The sequence below is a fragment of the Camelus ferus genome, chromosome 7, assembly GCF_009834535.1.
Source record: "Camelus ferus isolate YT-003-E chromosome 7, BCGSAC_Cfer_1.0, whole genome shotgun sequence".
Taxonomy (NCBI): domain Eukaryota; kingdom Metazoa; phylum Chordata; class Mammalia; order Artiodactyla; family Camelidae; genus Camelus; species Camelus ferus.
The window spans coordinates 26651427-26676149 of record NC_045702.1 but is presented as its reverse complement, the minus strand read 5'-3'; the positions used below and the strand labels follow the sequence as shown (position 1 = coordinate 26676149).

At 37.2% G+C, this 24723-nt stretch overlaps 1 protein-coding gene across 2 annotated transcripts; it reads left to right on the top strand.

Annotated features, from left to right (window-relative positions):
• Positions 1-1240: 1240 nt before the first annotated feature.
• ING3 (inhibitor of growth family member 3) lies at positions 1241-23225 on the top strand. Of its 2 annotated transcripts, XM_032483610.1 has the most exons (12): positions 1417-1579; positions 1835-1906; positions 4663-4763; positions 5935-6000; positions 12325-12421; positions 14196-14267; positions 15101-15220; positions 15478-15635; positions 16247-16440; positions 17763-17955; positions 19179-19217; positions 20745-23225. In XM_032483610.1, the coding sequence occupies exons 1-12, from the start codon at positions 1552-1554 to the stop codon at positions 20859-20861; spliced, it is 1257 nt and encodes a 418-aa protein (XP_032339501.1). In that variant the 5' UTR covers positions 1417-1551; the 3' UTR covers positions 20862-23225. The 2 variants fall into 2 exon arrangements, 1 of the variants encoding a protein (XP_032339501.1); XR_004321357.1 differs by lacking the exons at positions 12325-12421; positions 15478-15635; positions 16247-16440; ... (1 more) ...; positions 19179-19217; positions 20745-23225 and having other exon boundaries at positions 1241-1579.
• The last annotated feature ends 1498 nt before the right edge of the window (positions 23226-24723 follow it).

Here is a 24723-nt window from a genome sequence, read left to right as displayed (position 1 = left end):
TCAGGAATCCTTTTAAATCCCAAGCATGGTTTAAAAAAATATTTTTTTTTTTTTTTAAGGAAAATAAGGAAGGAAGGGAGGGAAGTAAGGAGAAGGAGGGAAGGAAAGAATTCATAGCTAGATTTGTCGCTGTGAAACTGCAAAAATATCTAAGAGATCTTAAAAGCAGCCAGAAGGGACGGAGGGAGCGAGGGAAGAAGGAAGACTGAATGTACTAGATTTTCAATAAAGTACACAAAATAAACTACATAATTCTTATTAGAATTGGGATAAATTTCCTTTGAGATTCATCAATATGACAGGTATGTATCTTATTAAGAGCTGTGAAAAAGTCTTGAGTGCAAGAAAATGTAAAGGAGAAAGCAGGAAACACAATTGGATAGTGTTTCAACTCCAATTTGAAACATAAATAGAACACTAAATTATGAACTAAAGACACACTTCCCTGAAGAAGAAAAAAAAAAAGGCGAGTAAAGACAAGTGGAAAGTAACAACAGACAATCTCTACTGAGTGCAAACGTTTTTAAGAAAAAGGAAACAAACTGAGCAGTGAAGGGCTAAATATATCACGGCTGAACATAAGCGGGGAGGAGTCGAAAGACAGAAAAAGTCTACGCCCAGGACTATAGACGTCTAATACAGGCTATTTACTCAATGAAACCTAGTTTTGCTAAAAGAGCTCATTAGATAGTAAGGCTTCATCCGTTATTTCTGGCTGCTCACTTTTTTTTCCTTCCGGATACAGGTATACAGATAGATCAATTACATTACAATGACGACGAGATGCACCGCAAAATAAAATGTCTAAGAGGTTATGAGAACTATTCGTGCATTTCTATATGGGAAATACATATTTACCCCATATTCTGAGTATAAACTATTTTAGTTACATGGCAGCCAACCAGACGTCCCATTTATATTTTTAGGATTGGATACTGAGAAACAAATTCCAGCGATGAGTTCTGTTCCAGACAATCGCCAATTGCCCGAACTTTGCTGACTATTCTAGCGTTAGAACCTTTGCCGTTAGCCTGGCACTACTTGAAATCCATGACTCACAAACGCCGGACCGTGGAATCACAGCAGCAAGGAACAGGTGAAAAGTTGTTCCTAGTTGTATTCTGCAGAGGCATACAACTCCCGTCATCCCCCTTGCAAAAATCAACAAATAAACAGCGGCACCGCATTTCGGATTCTGCTGGGGACGGCTCGCAGCGGCGCCTGGTTTTCGTAGTTTCCACGTGGAGGACTGCCCGGCGTGTCCATTCTCGCCCGGAAGGGCCGAAACTACACTTCCCACAAAGGCGCGGGGGCCGGCTTCGGCCGGCGCACGTCATTGCCTCAGCCAGCCAATGACCGCTCCGGGCGGCGGTGAGGCAAGCGCCGTCAGGCGCCAAAGTGGTTTTTTTTTTTCTTTTTTTTTTTTTTCCGCCGAAGCCGAGCGGGTGCTGCTAGCGGAGGCGCCATATTGGAAGGGACAAAACTCCGGCGACAGCGAGTGACACAAATAAACCCCTGGACCCCCTTGCTCCCCCAGCTCTAAGGGCCGCGATGTTGTACCTAGAAGACTATCTGGAAAGTGAGTGGGCGGCGCTGGCGGGCCCGTCCGGGGGACCTGCGGGCGGGCGAGAGCGGGAGTGGACGGGCAGGCGGGATGGCGGGAGGGAGGGGGAGGCGGGGGGTGTTTCTTTCTCACGGTAACTGGCAGCCTCGCTGTGGGCTGCCGGCTCCCTGGACCCCCCCGACGCACGCACGCACGCACACACGCACGCAACGACGTAGCGCGTACTTTCGTTGTTGGCCCCGCCCCTCTGACGGACTCTCCATTTGACAGTGATTGAGCAGCTTCCAATGGACCTGCGGGACCGCTTCACGGAGATGCGCGAGATGGACCTGCAGGTGCAGAGTAAGTGCAAGGGCACGTTTGCCCTTGTCCGCTGCGCGCGTTCAGTGCCAGGCTCACTTGCCATCGACGCCAGCGCCTCTGCTATTTGACTCTCCTCCGGCTCGCTCGCTAGTATATAAGGAGTTGTCGAAAAGAACCGGCAGTGCCGAATCTTGCCTCTTCTGTCTCCCACGCTACTTTTCTCCAGGCTTTTTTTTTTTTTTTTTTTTAACAAGAGAAGGTGGCATTAGAGCACGTGTGTTCCTTTCTTGAATTTGAGACTTGCAATAAAAGTTTCAACACCTTCATTGAGAATGTAGATATACGTTTTAGTGCACGTTGGCATAAACGTTCCCAAGATTTTGACTTGAGACTTTATATATAGAACATAGATTTCAGCATTTAATGTTTTTGTTAGAGTTAATTGTGGTCAAAATTCAAGAGCGGAAAACACGTAGAAGCACAGGTTATATATAGTTCTTGAGAGACCCTGGTGAACTTGGAATGTCACATTTTGAGAAGTTACACATTATAGGATACATTCTCAATTGTCAACAGCATGATAGTTTCTCAACATGAAAAGGAAATAAGATTTTACTATAAAGCTTTTTGTCTGCTGTAACAAAAATTTTGACTTTTCTTCTTTTAGTTGTAACTTGGTAGTCAGGAGACTTTTCCCCAAAAATAACATTGTTCTTTCACAGAGCAGTATTTAGTTTAAGTGATCTTTTTTTTTTTTCCCTGTAAAGTTTTTTTAAAAGAGTTTATGATTCAGAGAGGGTAAAAAATAAATACCTTTGGAGATAACGAGATAAATACAGCAAAATCACACTTGAAAGCAAGAAAACAGTGCTGAGTACCAAACGTATGTCCATCATGCTCACGCACCTTTTCCCTTTGTGAAATGAATATAATGTAGCTTTTCCAACTGTCTTGTTGAGATACTATATTAAAACTTAAGAATGTGAAATGATACATAATTAAAATATGTAATCAAGTGTACCTTGATGACTGTGTATCACTCCTTTTGTTTGGAGAAATGTTAAGTACTCCTTAATTGCTTAAAAAATATTAATGGCTGGCCCTCATGGGGTATATCTGCTTGATCCCATGTATCTCACCTATGTTCAGACTATACATAGAATGTTTTTTGTGCTGACAGGTTTTCTTCTTATTAAAGTAGGGGTGAGGGGAAGATGTGGGTTTTGGGGTGTGTTAGGGAGGAAAGGAGTATCATGGAAAGAGATCAGAGAACAGAACATTCCAGACTGTGGAAGTCTTCAGGTAGCTAAGAACCTGTCTTTTTTCCCCTCTCTGGCTTCTTTGTCCCAGCACCACCACACATACTTCCATACCCATTGTTCATGAATATTATTTTTTCAGCCTCTTGTTAGTTTCATGTGGCACATAATACAAGATGATACATCATGGAAATCACCTTCTTCTGTTCAGTGGATTGTCGTGTGGCAGTGTCAGTTGTGTGTTTCTCCAGCTTGCTCACAAAATTCATTTTAACTTTAATGTGCTTGAAACACTAAAGATTCGCTGAAGTAGTGTTTTCTATGGGATTAAGCATAGATTTTGTTGTCAGATAGATCTGAGTTCATTTTAGGGCTTTACTAACATACTCAGTGGTCTTGACCGCATTGCCATTTCTGGGGGATTTTTATTGTTTGTAAAATGAGAATGATCTTGAGGATTAAAAATAATACAGATGAATTAGAACGTATAGTACCTCATACAAAGTGGGCATTCAATGAAGGGTAGCTGTTACTTTTTTCTTTTTTCTTTTTTTTTTTGCCTTTTTTGGGGGGGGGAGTAATTAGGTTTATTTATTTGTTTTTAATTGAGATACTGGGGATTGAACCCAAGACCTCATGCATGCTAAGGCATGCGTTCTACCACTGAGCTATACCCTCCCCGGTTAGGTGTTACTTTGTACTTTTTCATTGTCATTGCACATTTTAGGTTCTCGAGCAACTTGGATTTTATATAAATTAGAGGGTTTTTTAAACTTGCATTTTTTATAGTAATTAGAATTGTCTAAAGTTAATAGGTATTATAGATTAATAAAAGAGACCTCTTTATCAAATAAGTTAGGGTGCTGCTATGCACTGAGAATCTCCAAAACAATATAGTAAAAAGGTTTTCCTCAACTTATAGAGGACCAAAATCCTTTTCATTTATTTTTCCTTTTTTTAGCAGATGTGGAATGAAATTACTGTTCGTTATGAATTCACTTCAGGAAAAACTTATCCAGAACAAATAATATTGTGCATTAAGTGAATAAATGATTGTACCTACCGCTTTCAGTCATGTTAGATGGTGGGGTGCTTAATACTATATAGAAAGAGGTTACAATCTTTTTATCATATTTTATTATTTAAAGAAATGTGAGGATTATCTCATGCTTTCAGTAAGAAACTGTGTTTTGGCACATTTGGCTCATTTAATACCATTAGCTTTTGACCTCAAGGTTGTACTATTCAAAGACTGTGGTATAGAATCTCTCTACATTGTTGACTAGTTTGACTATCAGAAAAAGTTTTGAACTAAACAATAAAAATAAATTGCCAATAGGGAAAATTGTAACTTTTTTTTTTTTACTAAGGTAATTAAAGCATCATATATTTACGTTATTAGAACATGACAGATTTAAGTTACAGACCAAGTGAAGGAGTGTATGTGGTCAGATTTTTTTTTCTTTCCCCACATCAAAGCATGTATATTCAGTATATGAGTTTGATCATCTATGGAATGTTTTTATTCTGTCCTAGACGCAATGGATCAACTTGAACAGAGAGTCAGTGAATTCTTCATGAATGCAAAGAAAAATAAACCAGAGTGGAGAGAAGAGCAAATGGCCTCCATCAAAAAGGTATGTTCAACACTCTGGATGATTTATCAGTAAATTTTGGGACCCGTTGAGAGAGAGATTTAAAAATTAGTTTTCAGGATATCAAAATGAGGGAATGTTATCAATGGCTCTTTAGAATTTAAACATGATTTATAAAATTAAAAATGATTTATTACATTTTAGAGCTTCAGGTGTAGGCATTTTTAATCATTGAAGCATTTTGGTAATTTAGAAAATGATTTCAATAATTAGTGACTTAGAGAATTATACGAATTAAAAAAAACATTTTTTCTTTTAATTTGTTTCATTCTGTTACAGGTAATTAAAGTTGCCTTGTCTTTAGAGATATGCTGTCTTCCAGTTTTGGCCACAAATTGGGGTGAAAATTAGCAGTCTTGAAGCATATTATATATATTGCTAGGTACCTAGGTTGGTGAAAGCACAAAAGAACAGATTCCTAAGGTTGAAAGGATCCTTAAAAAGTCTTTTTTGTTTAAAACTCTAAATTTATATGTCTGTTGGTCCTAGAAATAAAGAATTTTTTGAGTTTTTGTTAGTTTTGTGGTACTTAGAGCTCTCTTCCAGATTAGAATGGGTACCAGATGTTCCCTCAAGGTTTTCTTTAAAGGTATGATTTAGTTTCTCTGGGGATACATTGGAAGAACCACTTAGAAGGCCAGAGTTTGGTCCTGACTTTGCCATTTGTGTATGTGACATGAGACCTTTAATATGTCTGAGCAGTAAAGCTCCCTTACCCCGAACCGTTATAGGAGCAACTGTTCAAGGATCAACTGAGAAAGAAATTTGCAAACTATACATTTAATATCCTGTGGAGGGGATATTATTACTGTTAGGAGCAAAAATTTCAGAATCTATAATAGAATTAGTCCTGACTTAGAGGATACCTGGAGGCCCAGGTGTGTCCCAAAGTCATTCATTATCCCTTTATCCTATTAGGTTTTTGGTGTAGCACAGCTTGGGTGTACCCTGAAAAGTCTAAAACTCCATGGAAATTCATAGAACTTTTTAAAAAACACAATTTTCTTTATACTGAGGAGAAATCTAAGGGGTAAGTTGAGTCGTATGACTGACAGTAATAACGAGGTGTGATGATGAAAATGCAGTTATATGTTCTGGATGCACATATTTTTAAACTATTAATTTGTTCTTGAAACACAATGTTTTTATTCAGGATTACTATAAAGCTTTGGAAGATGCAGATGAGAAGGTACAGTTGGCAAACCAGATATATGACTTGGTAAGTAAGATTAATTTGTCTTCACCAAGAAGACAGATAAATGTAGTATTTCTCAAATTGGTATAATTATGGTGCTTTTTTTTTTTTTTTAAATAAAGCATCTTCGCCCAAAATATTTTAGGAAATACTCATTTCTGATTTGCCTTGAAGCAAGTTAAAGCTGAAGACAGTGCTCACTTTTGATTAACTTTAGCATATGGCTTCATATCTTATTTTGTAGTCTTGTCTGGATACAATTTTATTGCTGAACAAGTACATGTTAATGTGAATGTTATTGCTGAACAAGGTGCAGGTAGAAGGTGCACACCACATGTGGTGCACATTGTGAATGCTCTGCCTAAACTAGGAAACATTTGTCATGCAAAGCCATAGAAAATGCGTGATCATTTTTACATAGCGAAAATATTTTAATGGCTCTTTTGTTCATACAGTTATTCTAAAGACAGTTTCATAAAAGATACTGCCTAAAGGAAGGTAGAGTGGGCTGTAGCTTAATTTACTGGGGAGATGAAACCCTAAAGAAGTTCTTAATTGTTTTGGTCTTCAGTTAGGTCTGTAAACATAGAAAAAGGCATTTGTGTTTGAATCCACAATTTGTTTAGGAGCATTCTTGCTCATACGTAATCACTATGTGCCAGTCTTTATTTAGAAACTACCTGCTTTTTAAATCATGTAGCTCTTTGGTTGTAATCTTTTGTTTATATCTTATTTTACTACTTTCTACTCCTTAATTAAAAGTACTTCATGCATTTAGAAAAATATATATATAGCATAATGTATGCTTTCTGAACAAGTGTGTGTGTGTGTGTGTGTGTGTGGTTTATAAACCACACTGCTCATCCACTCTGCTTGGTGTAATGGCGCTTTCCGTGGGTGCAGCGGAGGAGTGAAATGCTGCAAGTGCTCCGTCCTCAGGGTGTCTGTAAACTGTTCGGGAAGACATGCCCGTGGAGTCAAGTGAATAGCCTGTATAGAAACATGTTAACAGATAGAGGTTCATACAGTTGGGTATTAAGGGGAATCTGGTAAAAGTCTGAACTCAGTCAAGGAGTTGCTGTTGATTCCTTAGAGGGGATGAGGTGAGTTTTGTACAGAATTTATTCAGAGGCTCAGGCGCCTGGATTTGATGTTGTGCTGAGGGGAGAGCATTTCGCTCAGAGGTAATGAATGGACACAGACAGAAAATTAAAATTAGTAAATTCTTTGAGAGGAATAGATTATTTAGACTAGAGATTGAAGCCAATGAATAAATGTAATGCAGTGTAACAAATGTAATAAAAAGCAAGTGCCCATAATGGATCTTTGCAGATGTGAGTTCAGCTACTTCAGTGACAGCAGGACTTTGGAAGTTATTTAGTCTTGGAACCTGTTTCCTTATGTATAAAATAACAGTGTTAATTTGCAACTTATAGGAGAGAGAGAGAGATACAGAGACAGATACAGATGTATCTGTGTACATGTATCTATCACTTTATGTCTTATCTGTATCTACATGCACACACACACACACACAATGCTCGTAGCTTGGCAGGCAGTAGGCTCTCACTCCTTTAAAGACTCAATCTCATTTCTCTGACTGAAATTTTCTACTTTCCTGAAGCCACTGCTTCCCTTTCAGCTCTGCCAGGTTAAACCTATTTTTTTTTTTCCTTTGTTGCCCATTGTTTATTTCTAAGACTATCTTTTGTCTTTTCTTTGCTCTTTCCTATCTCCATCCCTTCTCTTCCCTCCCCTTTTCTTTTTGTTACATTTCCTCGCTCTGTGCATCCCTTCCTTCCTTTTTAAATACTCCATTGCTGTTCCAGGAGACCATGATATCCTTAATATAAAATCTATTCTTTTTTGAGACTTAATTTATTACCCTCCCCATTTTGTGGCCTTTCTCAGTCTCCTTGGGTACCACTCAGAATGGTTGCTGTTCCTCAGTGCTCACTGTTAACCTACGCTGTTTCTTACTCTCTCCAGTGGCTCTCCCGTGGAGGTACCTCTTCTCATCTATGGCCCCAGCTCCAGAGGCTGATGAGACCAGGTTCCACATGGTGAAGAACTGCTCTGTCAAATGCCAGATTTTAAGATGCAGCAATTGAGTATATAATCGTGTTTGACTTTGCCCCTCAGTGTTTTATATGTCATGGTATCTCATTATATTATTTTTCATTGAAATATTTTATTTACTTTTAAAATCAGGGTAAAAATTTTATTCCTGGGACCAGCACTGTACTGATTATGACTACATCAGTTCCTAAGGTGAAAAATTAGGTGGCATAAATATTCACAAATGAAGAAATTTGTGGACTTAGGAGTTTATTGGAACAAGTCAACACTATATTTAAGTAGATTTAGTGAAATTTGAATAACAAACAAACGAAAAAATCTATCCTGTTAAAATAATTCCCTTCCAGAATTCTGACACTCATAGTCATTAAACACTTACTTGTGTTCCTCAGCCAGATGTCACTGTCATAGGCCATGTTAGGCTACAAGACCTAATAAAGTTGATTTAGATATACTCTGATACAGTTTGAGCTTTTAGTTAATGCTTGAATGATTTTAGCCGTTTCTTGCAGTGCTCAATACCCTTGAACTTGCTGCTTTGTTATGTCCTGGCTTATTCCTAATATGATTATATTTCAGGCCCACATTTTACCTATGACTTTGAGAATTCTTCATCTCATTCTCTAATTAAGGAGTAGATTATGTGAGTTTGACCTTTGGATTTGTCTCCTATCCTTATTGCCTTTTAGGCGAATGATTAGATGTACTTTATGTGCTAAGGCTATAAGTATTTGATTTACCCTAAAGATGGATCAAATTTTCATCTAGTTTAAATATAATTCAAGATGTGAAGAATCATTTTCATGACTTACCAGAGATGTAATTTGCCATCATGTTTCCTTTTTCTTCCCCAGTTTACCCTCCTTATTCACTATTACCAGATCTTTTCACGAGTATAAATTTGTCTTTTATTGCCACAGTGAATTTCTACTGAGGACCTTATAGCCTGAGTGCTCATTCTGAAAGGGCGAGCTTGACATCTAAACTTTAGAATTTGACAGTGTTAGAAGCCATAAAATCGTGGAAGAACTTTTAAAAACCTGTATTTAGTTCAGTTTGAGTCCATCAAGTGACACATTTTAAAATTTGAATATTGGAAAACTAGAAGAGACAAAAGAGAAAAAATAAAGGATTACAACTCCATGTAAAAATAATTAAAGGGTGAGGCTTTTTTGTTTGTTTCACGTAAAGGGGCCAACTGTGAAGTAAATGTTTTTCTGATTATGAATATGTGAACAAGTAATGTTGACAGAATTTTGTCTCTGAAAAGGTCAGATAAAAGAAACTAGATATAAATTTAAAGAAGTTATGATTTGGGTTTGTAGAATAGGATTTGGGGTTGTAGAAAAAGGCACTTTTGTGGTGAGCATTTGTTGACATTAAGGGGGGAACAAATCAATAATTAGACTCTGTGGTCAGCCTTGTGTTAGCCATCTATGGTTAATAGGAACCTCTCAGTTGAAGCAGTGCCCTCCTTATGACTATAAATCAGTCGTACAGTCTTACAGGGTCAGGTGTGTGTGGAGGGGTGGGAAACTTAGCTTCTTGCCTGGCCTGATCTCTGTGGGGCCACGATGGTGATCAGCTGGAACAGGTGCTTTGCACGTTCAGAATCACGTAGGAAGAGGGGATGCACTTAATAATAGGTTCAGCCATGTTCAGTTCAGTTCTTGCTATGGCTGTTTGGTACTCAGTATCCTGGTGATTTATAGCTTAAATTAAATCTTGTGGTCAGTTTCCTTTCCAACTTGTAATTTGATTTAGTACAGCAATGGTGAATCAAAGAAAAATAATTCTTATTGCCTGATAATTGCTTATAACATTAATCAGTTCATAATCTTTTTTTACCTATTAGGAAGTGGAAATAGTTGGAAACTGTCTTACAAAACTGCCCACCACACTGTGTGGTTAAGGCTCTTCTGTCTTCATTTTAATTATGAATTTGGTTTTTAGAGTTATGAATTCTTTGGGTCCCATTGCTTTTTCTGAGCTATCTAACATTGAAAATTCCATCATTTCCCTATTTTCAGGTATAATTAACCTTATCAGTTTTATCTTTAAGGTAATCCTTAAATGCCAGGTGGAGGAGTGAGTTAGCAGGTGTGTGTGGTTTCTTCATCTCACCCCAACTGCACCCTCCCGCGGAGATTCTAACACCCTTCCTCTCTGCACTGTCTGTACCTGTGACAGTCCACTCCTTACTCCACTTCCCTTTTCTCTGACAATCCTGTTTGTAGTCCCGTCTCTATGTTTTCTTTAATTATTACTCCTTTCCATCTATTTGAAGACAATCTATTCTTCACTATCTTAACTCATTCATAACTCCTTAGTGTCTACGACAGCCTAATGTTATATTTTTTTCTTTATGTGCTACTTCTGACCCTTTTTCATTGTTTTTTTTTTTTATTTGTTACATCTAGGAGATATTTATTTATTTACTTATACCTTTATTATGTTAAAAATCTGATATCAATCTTGACTTGTCAGCTAAATTTTAATTCCTATAGAAGGCAGGGGTTGTCTCTCATTCTTTAGCTGTTCTCTGCATACCCAGCGCCAAGCACATAATAGGAACTCAGTATTTAGTAGTAGTATAATTGTAGGTGAGAAAGGTGATGGAGTATTTTTCACTGCATTAAATGGACTTGGAATTTAAATATGAGCATTTTTTCTGATTTCCCTTGAGATTAAATTTTGACATTGTAAGAGCTTTGTTGAATAACTGAGGTCTGTGTTCACACTTTTTATTGAAAGGGAGGTTCCATTAAAGGATGCTCAATTACCTGCAGGTTCTTTGAATAGGATCAAGGGTCTGTAATATGCCACCCTATAGAATTTTAAATATTGTAGTTACAACTTCTACCAAGTTCTGAAAGACAACTTGTGTGTGAAGGTGGGAAAATTGGGCTTTAAATTATTGAAAAGTCACAAACCAACACCCCACTGATTGCTAATATATAAAATACGAACAATAAGGTAATATTTATTTTCAATTTTATTTATATTTGAGTTAAAAAGTTGGCTCTTGCATACAGAAGTTCAGAGGGCAATGTTAGGTATAAAGAGTGAAGCACAATTTATTACAAATAGATCAGAGTTAAGGCTTGTTTCTGTGATGCATTAGCTATTGAATTCGGGCCTGTTGCGTATCCCTTCTGAGCTTTAGTTTCTTCACTTAAGAAAGGGAGATAGTAATAGCTATCTCAAAAGATCAGAGCAAGGACTAGAGGCATAGACCATCTGATGCACCAAGCACGTTACCTGGCATCTAACACCCACAAATCGTCTTTTGCTTCTCTTCGACCCTACTCCCCTCCCCTCATTTTAGATACACATTATTTAATTGAAAGTCTTATTTAAAATTGTTGCCTTCTGTTGTATCATTGACATTTTGATATTTGTAAGAAAGTTACTCTTAATTATAACAGTGATTGAGGGAAACTGGAGTTTGAAAAAACTTGTCAGTAATATGACATGAGTATTTTTCCAGACTTTGTGTTTACTAGTTTTACTTCAAAGTTACAAATTGGAAAAAGTATTGAAAAAATTTAATATTCAGCGTAAAAAATATGTTAAGACTTGTTGCTAGTTTGAGGTGTCATACAGTTTTCTGAAATGAGTCCAAAGATCTCTAGGTGAATGAGAAACTACAATTTTGCCACCTTAACCAAGGGCAATAGTATTACAGTAAAACCATTTTAACCAGATTCTTTGCAGAATGTAGTTTTCTGGCTAAAAACCCCTTTTGTTTCAACCCTTTACATAAATATTTACAAGTATAATGGTCCACTTCCTGGTCTTAGAAAAATGTACGTATAGAATATAGGAGCCTCTTTGTCTGTAGACTGAGGATCTTTCATGCCTCAGTCTACGTAATAGTTACTCTGGGCTGGCAGTGCGAGTGGCCTTGTGACAAGCAAGAGAGGTCAGGCTGAACGTGACCCCACGGCTCCTACATAAAGTCACCAGCTCTGCAGCGCCGCCCCGCCCCCATCACTGATGTCAGTTTCGCTTTACTTTTCGTATCCTCCTCCTTCCAGTTTCTAACAAAGTGCGATTCTGGTTTCTTAAAACTTAAAATTTATTCAAGGAGATGTGGGAGATTGTTTAGGTCTTATAGATTAAAGACCTGCGGTGGAGGTTAACTGACTTGTTCGAGAACACAAAGCAGATTAACGAAACGAAATGAAGATTTAGGTTTCCTCATAAAACTGACACTTTAATAGTGTCCCAAATTGTGGTGGTTATCTTTGATCTTCTTTGAAACAGGTAGATCGACACTTGAGAAAGCTGGATCAGGAACTGGCTAAGTTTAAAATGGAGCTGGAAGCTGATAATGCTGGAATTACAGAAATTTTAGAGAGGCGTAAGTAAAATTTACAGTTTTCCATCAATGTTGGACAGTACATGCGCACATCATTGAGGAGACGCTCAATTGTGGCAACTGGGCGGGATAGCTTGGTCCCTAGCAGTTGGACTGTTTGGGTCATGGATCCTTGGAGAGATCAGATAGTGTATGATCCACTCACTCTTTATGAAAATAAAGTATCAAGTCATTCCATTTCTAATATATATATATGTGCTAGTAAGCTGAGTGTTAAGAACAAAGATTCAAAGAAATATAACCATGTAGAAACAGGTTAGCCATCTGTCATTAGATGTTTTGATTCTGCCCTGCCTGCTTACTGCACTTAAGCATTGAGGAAGGTTGTTATTTTTACTTCTTAAGAGCTACGTTAAAGCTTTTCCTCAACTGTTTACTAAGAAAGATATTAATGAGTTCTACAATACTTCCTCTTTTCTCAATGAAGTCTTTCCTAACTTTCTATCAGCAGAGGCCATTTTAGTACTTATTTGCAAGGCTTGATTTGATCTCCTGCTAAAATTTACCCTTATCACTTCTGGGGTTTAACTCAGGAGACTTCTCCAAAATGGAGACAAGAGTTCTGTTTCTTTAAGTTAGCCTCTCCTCCAGCCTAAATAGGTAACGTCTGTAAAAGCAGGTAGTGCGGTGCTAAGCCCAGAGTAGGCACTCACTAAATATTAGTTGAATCAGGACAGTATTATGACTGATCTCTACTCAAATTTAATTAAGGGTTCAAGCATTTCTTTTCTTGGTGCATTTCAACAGCAAGAACATGTACCTATTTCTACACACAGATGAAAGGTTTCTTTACAGCATTAGGTTATGTATCTCTGTTTATGTACTCACCAGAAGTCAACTAGAGAAGCAGCCAGACACGAATCCATCTTGGTACCCATAGTTGCACTTTTGTATTGAAGAAATAGAGCCATCACTTCAGATGATCATCTAACTTACTTGTGATACTTTTATTCCAAGGGAGCCCTATCTGAGGATAAGTGTTTTGAGACAAAATTAATATTTTATTTTAGTTTTTTGAAATGCCAATAGTAGCTTAGCTGTGAGTAATAATTCATGCCTATTCAGTACTGCAGGAAGGTTAATGAAGCATCCTCTGTAAGGACACAGACATATGAAACTAAATCATATCGATAAAAAACTGCTCCACCCTGTGCCCTGCCATAATTTCATCTCAAGGGATCAAAATATACCCAGGAAATTTCTTTAACAGTTTTCCAAAGCTTGGCAGTAGAGCTTCTGAGCATCACTTTTCACAAGCAAAATCCCTAACTTCTTTTAGGAAGTCTCTGCTATCTCATGTCATTTTAATGATCAAAGAATTTTCTTTCAACTAATACTGTCCCATCGCCTAACACTTGAGGATCTCCCATTAAGAGGTCTTCAACTCAGTAACGCTAGGTTGAGTTTTTCAGATCTTATCAGTAATGGAGTTATAATACTCATTTGTCCACTTATGTGGTACCAAAGGTCATGAATTCCCTAACTAGACGTTAGCATGCTTGAGCCATTTTGTACTCAAGGTAAATATCGAAAAATGAATTCGTTATTGTTGAGAAAGAGGATGAGACTGGCTCAGGGTGAAATTGGCAGTGGACCCTCTAATGTGTTTGGCTAAAATGACACCGGCATAGGCATCAGGGCTTGCCAGTCCTCTGCTGGGTGAGGGGATGCCGTGCCTCTAGTTGACTGATGTGTGAAATTCTGTGGTGGCACCTCATGGTGGTGTACCTCTATGCTCTCTTTTTTTATTTTTTAGGATCTCTGGAATTAGATACCCCTTCACAGCCAGTGAACAATCACCACGCTCACTCACATACTCCAGTGGAAAGTAAGTTGGATTTAGGGCAGCTAAAATTTTAAAGACAATTAAAAATTCATTACATTATGAATTCTCTTTCATTAGCTCTATACAACCGATTGAGAAACAGATATCCTCCCTTTTCTTTATTTTGTGAGGTGTATCTCTTCATTGCCATCACAGGCAGATTTGTCTTCTTCATTTGGGAACAGCGTATTTGATTTGGGAGCAGGGAGTCTGTTTTCCCTGGAATTCACAGAAGAAGGATGTTTGGTACTAACAGCAGCATATACTCACTCCATACAGACACCAGGGAGTTCTCCCCAGGGAGTGTTACAAATCAGCCAGACAGTGAACTGTTTGCTGTGGTCTCTGTGTCTCTGTCATCCTTGCTGCTCCAGTGCCTCGCCTACTGCGTGGCACGTGATAGAAGTCTCAAATGGTCCACGAGTTAGTGAGTGGATGACTGTTTGTCAGAACCTGGCTGGCTAGATGCCTCCTGTATTGGTCCTTTTTTTGACAAATCAGTTTGATATGAAAAAAAGGTTGATGGAAAACTATCCTAAGTTGTAGATAATGTTTTGAAAATGAAATTCCCTTCATGTTCTATGTGAAACCCCAGTGCATCATGGGTTATCTTCAGTTCTCTGCTACTGAAGTGTTTTTAAAGGTCTGAACAGTCTGCTCTTAATAAGACATGTGACACAGAGAGTTCTATTTGTCCTGTCTTCTAAGAAAATATGATGCTCTCTATTCCATGAGAAACTCAGATCATAACTGCATCGGTTTATAACCAGGTGAAAGTATTATGCCCTGTTCATTGTTCTCTAAAATCTAAAAACACGTGAATTCTTTACATTCAGAAAGGAAATACAATCCAACTTCTCATCATACGACAACAGATCACATACCTGAAAAGAAGTTTAAATCTGAAGCTCTTTTGTCTACCTTAACATCAGATGCTTCTAAGGAGAATACACTAGGTAAGTTTATTATCTTAACTCGAATTGTTTTCTTCTTTTGTTTGTATTAAAATGAGGGGAAATGAAAGCATTTAAGATTAATTATAAAGACTTTTTACCTGGTTAAAGTCTACGTAGGAAGAAAGAAAAAGAGGAGAAAATATGACTTGGAAATTTTAAATTTACTGATTGTATCTGTGCTGGAAAATAACACATTTTAAGTTCACTAACATTATGTTCTCGCCAACTGATTTTATTTCTTCTTTAATGCTACACAGGTTGTCGAAATAATAATTCCACGGCCTCTTCCAACAGTGCTTACAGTGTGAATTCCTCGCAGCCTCTGGCGTCCTATAACATTGGCTCGTTGTCTTCAGGAACCGGCGCGGGGGCAATTACCATGGCGGCGGCTCAGGCCGTCCAGGCCACAGCTCAGGTAAAAAAGGGAGGGGGTTGGAAACAGAACGGTAAATTCTGTCTGAGTCCTTGGCAAACCCTAATAGAAACAACTAGATGTGAACAGAAAGAATTTTCTTGCAGGGTATAGTTTCTTTTTTAAATCATATTTTTATGATATCTGACATTTTGTTCCATGAAACGAATATGCAGAAATTGCCTGACCGATAATGAAAATCAAAAATAGGTTCGGTTCCCACAGCCGCGTGCAGGTCCCTTCTCGCAGGGGTGGCTCGTGAGGCTCGTGTTCTTGACTGTCAGCCGCAGCTCCTGCTGGGACAACTCTTCACCATTTCTGCCAGGCCCGGGGCTCACTCTCTCACCTCAGAACTTAAGTTGCCTTGAGGTTGTTCACTTCTGTACTGTTTGTCTGTGTCCCAAATTAAGTTACCCATCCTGTAGTGACTTCCTGACTGGGTGAAAACTGATCTGAAGTCTTTACATAAAATAGCTTAAATTACAATGATGAAAATAATGCCTTGAACAAAAATAATATTGGCTAAACCAAAATACTGCTGTAACTAGTAAGACTTGAAAAAGAAAATCTACGTATTTATATTTATTAACATGATCAATGAATGCCTTTTTAAGATGAAAGAGGGACGACGAACATCCAGCTTAAAAGCCAGTTACGAAGCGTTTAAGAACAACGACTTTCAGCTGGGAAAGGAGTTCTCCATGCCCAGGGAGGCAGCGGGCTACTCGTCGTCTTCAGCTCTCATGACCACACTAACCCAGAACGCCAGTTCATCTGCAGCCGACTCCCGGAGCGGGAGAAAGAGCAAGTAAGTTTGATCCTCACAGCGGCCTGTACCTTTACTAAGTGTGCATCTGCCTGGCGTCCAGCCAGGCTTCCATATGCTGAACCACGGCAGCGTGCGTACCATGGGTCAGGATGAACCTGGGGGGGTGGGAAGACGTGGTATTTCCTTCACACTGACATCCTTTGAAAGGGATAAAGTCTTTAAAAAGTGTTGAGACCAATTTTTCTAGAGTCTTAAATTGGGTTTGTTATAAAATGACTTCTGTTTACTTTCCTTTGTTGATTAAGATAAACCATCTTATGAAATTTTTCCTGCTGATAGACCCTTATTTTGTCATGTTTCCTGGAAATTTTTTAAATAAGATTCTTCATTTTGATTAAGAGCAAGTTGTCTTAATTCTTGGTATTATGTCCTAAAAGTTGAAATTATGAAAATATCCCTGGATTTTGTGTATGATATTCTTAGGATGATTATAAGAACTTCACATTTGAAAACTTAACGGCTTTTGGCAGCTTTACCCAAAGTACCTGCATTTGCTAGGTATTCATACATAATGACAGTTTAAATGCTAGGCCGAATGAATTCATCACCTAATAATTGTATCATAGTTTATTTTTTGAATGTGTTGTATTTTCTGTAAGTGAATGTTGTATTTTCTGTGTTCCTGTATTTTCTGTGAGTAAATCTCTAAAAGAATGATCAATGTAGAATTACCCCAAAAGTGCTAGGTATCTTAAAAATTCATTTAGTGACCCAAATTTATTGTAACTGCTGATGATAAATTTTTGTATTTTTAAGATTCATTAGCATACAGATAATTGTAAATTACTTGTGAATTTTAACACTGTTTGTTTCCTGTCCTACACAGGTAAGTATTCACATGTCAGTTGATGGTCATGACCATTTTCATCAAATGTTTGTGTATATTTGTATTTTAGATTTTGATAAAGAGTATTCAGTTTGCTTAAAAATACAAAGACTTATGTGTAAGGTAGCTATGACTAGTACTAATTCTTTAAAGTATTGCCTACAATTTAAATCAATGGTAAGTAGTAACTGATTAAAAATGTATTTTAAAAACTTTAAAATATTTTGAAAGAATTTCCTTTGAATACTTTTATTCTCCAGAAAACAAAAAATTCAAACAAAAATAAACCATTATGAAAAATAGTGCTCTTTGTCACTATAAACAATTGTGCTTGTAAATCCACTTATCAATTACTTTCACTTAGTGTTGAATGTTAATTTATACATTTGATGTCATTTCATTGCATACAACAAATTTAGTTTTTCTCAGGTAACTTCTGGATGCTGAGCAAATAAAACTGACACTGTTTTTTCAGAAACAACAACAAATCTTCAAGCCAGCAATCCTCCTCCTCCTCCTCCTCTTCTTCCTTATCATCCTGTTCTTCATCATCAACTGTTGTACAAGAAATTTCTCAACAAACAACAGTAGTACCAGAATCTGATTCAAACAGTCAGGTTGACTGGACTTACGACCCAAATGAACCACGATACTGCATTTGTAATCAGGTAAAAGTCTGACTTATGGCTCTAAAAGCATAATCTGAATAAATTAGAAAAAAAGAGGTATTTCATTTTTTTTTAGCATTTTTTACTCCAGTTAAAATACCTTGCTTTTTAAATATATTTTCTCCTATTTCTTATAAAAATGACGTGTTTATTGTAAATACAGGGAGTACAAAGAAACATGTGTGAGTCGTCCATAATCTCAGCCCTCAGATATAACCTATACGAAACATTTCGATCTACTGCTACCGTAGACGCCGCGTGGACGCTGTCTTAGCCTGCTCAGGCTGCCATGGCAAAATACGACTAACTGGGTAGCTTAAGCAGCAGAAATATGTTTTCTCACAGTTTTGGAGACTGGATAGTCCAAGATTAAGGTGCTGACCAATTGTGTTTCTGGTGAGGGTTCTCTTCCTGGCTTAGAGATGGCCACCTTCTTGCTGAGTCCTTACACCAGAGCGCTCTGGTGTCCCTTCCTCTCACTATAAGGGTAACCAGCCCAGTTAGGGCTCCACCCTCGTGGCCTCGTTTAACCTTACCACCTCCTCACAGGCCCTGTCTCCAAGTGCAGTCACACTGTGGGTTAGGACTTTAGCACATGACTTCTGGGGAGGGGTGCATTCAGTTCATAACATGTGCACTTGACAGTGGGAGTCATGGTATTCTTTTACGTCACTGGCTTTTTTTGGTAAATCTTGGACACTGAACATGATCTTTCTATAAGAAGTTGTGCTATAAAGTGCTGGTGATGAACAGCAAAAAGAAAAATGAGAAAGGACATATAATAAATAGATAATAAATTTAGAGGTTTCAGTGAAATGGACTGTTGAATGCAAAAGTTTAAATGACCTAACATGACCCAAGAAAGAATTAAGAGCTGAAGTATGTACATAACCAAGAAAGAAACTTAAAATCTTTACAAAAGGAACCACTTACAAAGTTGATTCCTTCGTTGAGCTGGTTTACAGAGCAAGTTCTTGTAGACTTTCAGAGAGCACGTAATTTCTGTGTGCCCCTCACATAATGCTTCTGTCCCCCTCAAAAAAATCTTTCAGAAAAAAATGATAAATTATAAAAAAAAAAAACTATATACCCTGTTTTCTTAATGCAATTGTATATTCAGTGTATTTCCCTCTAGTTTCTTAACAGTGTTGTAAATAATTAATTTAGATTTAGGTGCTGGTTATATACTCATAATAAGAATATTTATTTTTTTTTTAAACTAGGTATCCTATGGTGAGATGGTGGGCTGTGATAACCAAGATGTAAGTATTACATTTTTTCATTTAGGAATGACAGATATTGTAGTTTATTATTACTTGAATTTATATATTTTTTCTGTGTCTCTCAGTCTCAGAAAACAGGTTTGCAGATGTGTTCATTACGTTATATTAATGCTAGAGCATTCCTCCCCCAAGTAGGATAGGTTCCCTTAATGTGTTCACTATTTTAACTTTTTTAAAGCTGATTTTATGGTTTTATGTGCAGATTATATTTCTCAAAAAGTGTTACTTGTATGAAAATTAGAAGCAGCCCCCCTTTCCCGTTTTACCAAAGACTGCTGTGTTAGCTGGACTCCCGTTCACTTCTCCCAGTGGAGAACTGGAGCTTTGGGACAATGCACTGCTTCAGGAAGCACGGCGTTGGGGTGAAGGCTCCAACGTGCGTTGTTTTCCTCCCATTAGTGTAGTGTTTCCTACTGCACTGTGCAGGTGTCAGCTGATAAGAGCCACTTCTGATATATAAAATAAAGACGGTCTGAAAGAAAAGAATTCCTATTTCTTTTCTGTGAAGCTTACTTTGGGTTAGAGCTGTGTTAATTGAATGCTGCGAATATTTTTGTCCAGTGATTTCCGCTGCCTTCTTCCTGTCACACACTCAGCCCTCTTGTCCATCTCTTCCCCTGGAGGGGTAACAGAACCCGGGGCTCTAAAGTACTCATCAGTAATGTCAGGGTCCTAAGGTTAATAATAAAGATTTATATTTTTAAAACAATCTGGAGATTGAGCAGGGTTGGCTCATGAAGATGTGTTACTTTCCTGACCTGCCGGGTCCCAGCCACACGTTCACGTGGAGGAGGAGTCTCCTTCCGCCTCCCTCTTTAGAACCACTTTTTGGGGCTGTTTGTGATTATGGCTGAACAGTAGCACCTAACCCTTTCAAGAAGACCACTGTAAACTGTCCTCTGGGGCAGTTGGTGAAAATGATGAATGAGATTTCTGTGAAACCCCCTCTCTCTGATCCCTCTCATTCCCAGTGGTGCTCCTCTAAGCGCTAAGGTTTGCTGTGGGATATATTGCACAGTGGGATTCTTTTTTCTACATACCTAGGAATAGATACACCCAGAAAGGGGACTCAGGGCGTCCCTTCATGTCTCATTATTCTGGCTATTCTACTAGCCTATTCTGCTTTATGAGGGAACAAATAAGGCTGAATATTAAATAAAGTCTTTAAAACACATGTATCTTCTATATAAGAGACCCATCTCACTTCTTGTCCTTATGAATAGGAGTCAAGGTACGCTCCAGGCTTAATGAAAATTAGTGAATTTGTGTAAGATTGTGAGAGTAGATTACATGAACATCAGAGTTAACAAAGATACATAATTTTCTGTGCCTCCATTTCCTCATCTCTGAAACTTGGCAGTTGGACTAAATGATCTATAAACCAGCTTCTAGGTCTCAAAGTTCTATTTCCACGAATCGAATTATTAATATTCAGTCTGCGGGGCATATTTTAATATACTTCCTAATTTTTACTAAAAACTATTTCTCTGCGTTTTCGCTTTCAAGTGCCCCATAGAATGGTTCCATTATGGATGTGTTGGATTGACAGAAGCACCAAAAGGAAAATGGTACTGTCCACAGTGCACTGCTGCGATGAAGAGGAGAGGCAGTCGGCACAAATAAGGGTGGTCGCTCCCTTTGAGGAAATAAAAAACTTCAACATTTTATATAGGACTTTAAAAAAGACGAAAAGAAAAAGAAGAAACAATGCATTTCCGGGCAACCACTTAAAGGATTTACATAGACAATCCTATAAGATCTTGAACTTGAATTTTATGGGTTGTATTTTAATAATGTAAGTAAATTATTTATGCACTCCTGGTGTGCTCTGAATATTATTCCAGTTAGCCTTGGATTATTTCAGTGGCCAACATATGCAGACATTTGTACTCCTCAACCATTTTCTCAAAGTAATGGGCATTCTATAATTTAGACTTCAAGGAATTCCAACGATGAAGATTTTAAGGAAAGTATTTTATATTCAAACAGGTATGTACTGCTGCATGTACTGTACTCCAGAGCTGTTATGTAACACTGTATATAAATGGTTGCAAAAAAAAAAAAAAGTCAGTGCTTCTAAAAAGAATATAAGATAATGGTTTTTTAAATACCTTTATAATAAGCTTTGTTTCTTTGTGAAACTAAATTCAGCGGGCTGAAGGAAATGGTTCATGTGACAAAGTGGGCTGGTGTCCTCTAGAGTACCTGGGTACATAAACAGAAACTCCTGTAGGTCAAAACTAATTTGTGCCATTAGTCTTTATATGTTTCTGCATCCAGATAGAGTGCAGTTCATTGGGGGGAGGGAGGGCCGAAGGGGAAAGGGTGTTAAAGTGATACATTTTTATACCAAATGTGTTTATTTTTTTGTGCAAGTAATCCTTAAAATTGGAATTGTATTAGGTGTTAAAATAAAGTTTTTAAAAAATTACCTGTATTTATACTTTACACACTTAATAATGAACATTTCTTAATTCCAATTAACTTCCAATTTTCATAATCTAAAAAGGACAAGAGGCCCAGGACACAGAATGCTGGGTAATCTGATATTTCTTTAGTAATGCTTGGAATTTGTGATATAAAAATAGGGAAAGACATTTTTTAATGTAAACTTGAAATGCAGATGTATTTTTCTAGAACATCTCCCTGGCTTTTCCTTCAGTCTAAGGGATGTGAAAGAAGCCTAATTATGGCAGATAAAATGAAAATAATGGTTGTAGTCGTTCTGACTTGAGGCAGCTTAAGTATAAGACCCCCAGGATTGGACCTTAGAATTCAGTTCTATTTTTTGATTCTACCACATGTTGGTATGACAGTTAATTCGCATTTTGATTCACTCTGGGCTTTATTAAACCAGAGTGATGCTGGCTTCAGAATGTCTGTAAAGCACTCCTAAGGTTTTAGTGTATAGGTGCTATTTAAATTATAAATTTTGCCTAGTGGAGGTTTTATTTAAGGTATAATATCGAGTCTGGTCGGTAGAAAAATCCTTAAAACTTTAGAAATACTTACTACATTATATTTCTTTTATATTGAAACTTACTGGGTCCATGAGATTTCTGCTTTAATCAAAGCCACTTATGAGCCTCTTAGAACTTAGAAAACTAAAATCTATGCAATGCTACCAAAAGGGTATGGATTAGATAGGTGATCTCAAAGGTCTCTCCTTCCATCTTCGCGATTCCACACTTCTGAGCTGCTGCAGTCTGATTTTATAACAGGACAGCCCGTCAAACTAAATTAGGTTCATTCGTGGGTACTCATGATTTCATGATACTCAGTGTTTTCATGGAGATTTTATAAATCTTTAAAAAGTAATATATAATGTAGTATTCAGTTAGCTTATTAGCATGTTGCCTGGAGATGCGCAGCGATATTGCTTAATTGTCTAATTACATATAAGGACTTCTCCAAACTCATTTGTTTTATAGGAATTGGTCAAAGGAAAAAGCCTTATGTACAGCCTTACTTCAAAGAGAAAGTTCCTTGTCAGAGTCAGGAACATCCCTATTTCCAGCTGCTACAGCCCCTTTCGGTGTGTGAATTCCACTGCTTAGCACATCACTCAGAAAAACATTTTGACAAATTTTAAGCTCAAACATTTGACTATTTTATGAAACGTGTAAAGAAGTAAACCAACATTTTGTGCAATTACTTAGTAATGGGCAGATCTGTTAATATCAGAGACCTATATAATAATGGGCCAAACGTGGAACTACCTCATTGGGGGAAAAAAATAGATGTGGCCAACTATTAATATTCTTTGTGACATTTACATCAAGGGATATTTTGGGTATTATAATATACACATTCAAAATCTTTGTTGTACAAAACTCGTGTGACAATTGGTGGCGCAAAAAAATCCGAATGTGGGTTCACAGTTTATAGGTGGTGAAAATTGAGGCCTTACTGCTATGGAGTGTATATTAAAATGTTCATGGTAACACATTTGAAGCAATAAATGGCTTAATTAAATGCCTAAATGAAGCTGAGTGTTTGATAAACATACAATCATTCTTTTTTAAGGGCAGTTCATTTTTTTTTTTTTTTTGCTCTTTTCTCCTTTAAAGCAAATTCCACATATTTTAGATTTTTTAACCATTTTTGTTTTATGCAATGTTAGTGCCCTTTGTCCTTAAATCTCAGAAATATTCTTCTTGATCTTACTAATTCGTTAATTTAGTCTTAAAAGAATAAACGTCTAGTATAGTTGGGTTGTAAGGGGTAAAATTCTCTTTGTGTAAACATTGCAGTGTTTTCCTTTAACTCACATTTTTTAAAAAGAAATCTTTCAACAGGTGGATTTTAAGAGAAAAAAATATCCTCAAGAAAGTTTATTTTTATAATTCTACAAACATGAAGCACCTAGATGTTAAGAATACATGGATAAAGATATTTGTGTATGTATGTATGTGGTGTGTGTGTTTGTGTGCGTGTGGTGCGTGCTGGTGTGGGGAGCAGGAAGGACAGACACGTTAACAAGCAATTGCTGTATTTTGATGTGTTACAATAGATGGATGCACAGAGTATTCTAGGAACACTGGGAAGCTTAACATAGAAATAGCATTTGAACTGATTCCTAAAGATAAATGAAGTAGGGAAAGTTTTCCTGGCAGTCAAACTGTTCTGGAGCCACATGCATTCTGAGAACATAAAAGCAGTGTGGAGTAAATGCACGTGGGGTTGGGAGATGTGTTGTCAGGGGAACGGAACTTGAAAGCAAGAGTCTAGCCATGAACGTTTCACACTGTACCTGGAATTGTTTGTCAGTAGGAGTAGTGATAACATTTACATATTGTCAGCCAAATACATTATTTTAACTGTTTAATGAAATCGTAACACTTTTCTTATTAAGATTATAAACTAGGGATGACAAAAATTGTCTGTAATTTGGAAATTGCGTAAAAATTCTAAATTTAAGGTGAATCTTTTCTCCCAATTTTTGAAACTACTAATCAGAATTGCTGATCAAGATTTTTAAATTTCCCTATTTAGATGGCAAAATCTGAGTTACTAAAACCGATTGTAACTTCTTCCCCAGAATCTTCATATCCATGATTTGATTATGCTACAGAGAAAAAGTTTGAAGTGAGATGAACTGACTTCAAAATTGTTTTGCTTTGTTTTGTGTATTAATTAAAGTTTGATATAAGGGAAAGATATGCCCACTTCTGGCCATTACCATTTTAAAGTAGTAGGTGATGTATAACTTATAAGTCAATATTTTAGCTTAATAAATAACTTCATTTAATGACAAGTTATTTGAAACCTAGGCATATTAAAATGTGTATTTTAAATAAATGTAATAATTTCTTAATAGGTTCTTCAAAGCCATATATTTTTACTTTTCTTCACTCCTGGCAAGGGAGACTATAAATAACATAATCATTCATTTTTCTGCTGCTTGTTAAAAATTCAGATGCTCATGTGGGAGGTGAGGGTGGGGTATGTGTGTGGTTTGGGTGTTGCTTATTCCTGTTCCCCA

Coding starts and splice junctions, on each gene's coding strand:
- ING3 (XM_032483610.1), top strand. CDS start 1,552: ATGTTGTACCTAGAAGACTATCTGGAAA. Junction 4,764..5,934: donor AAATGGCCTCCATCAAAAAG/GTATGTTCAACA, acceptor GTTTTTATTCAG/GATTACTATAAAGCTTTGGA. Junction 12,422..14,195: donor TACAGAAATTTTAGAGAGGC/GTAAGTAAAATT, acceptor TTTATTTTTTAG/GATCTCTGGAATTAGATACC.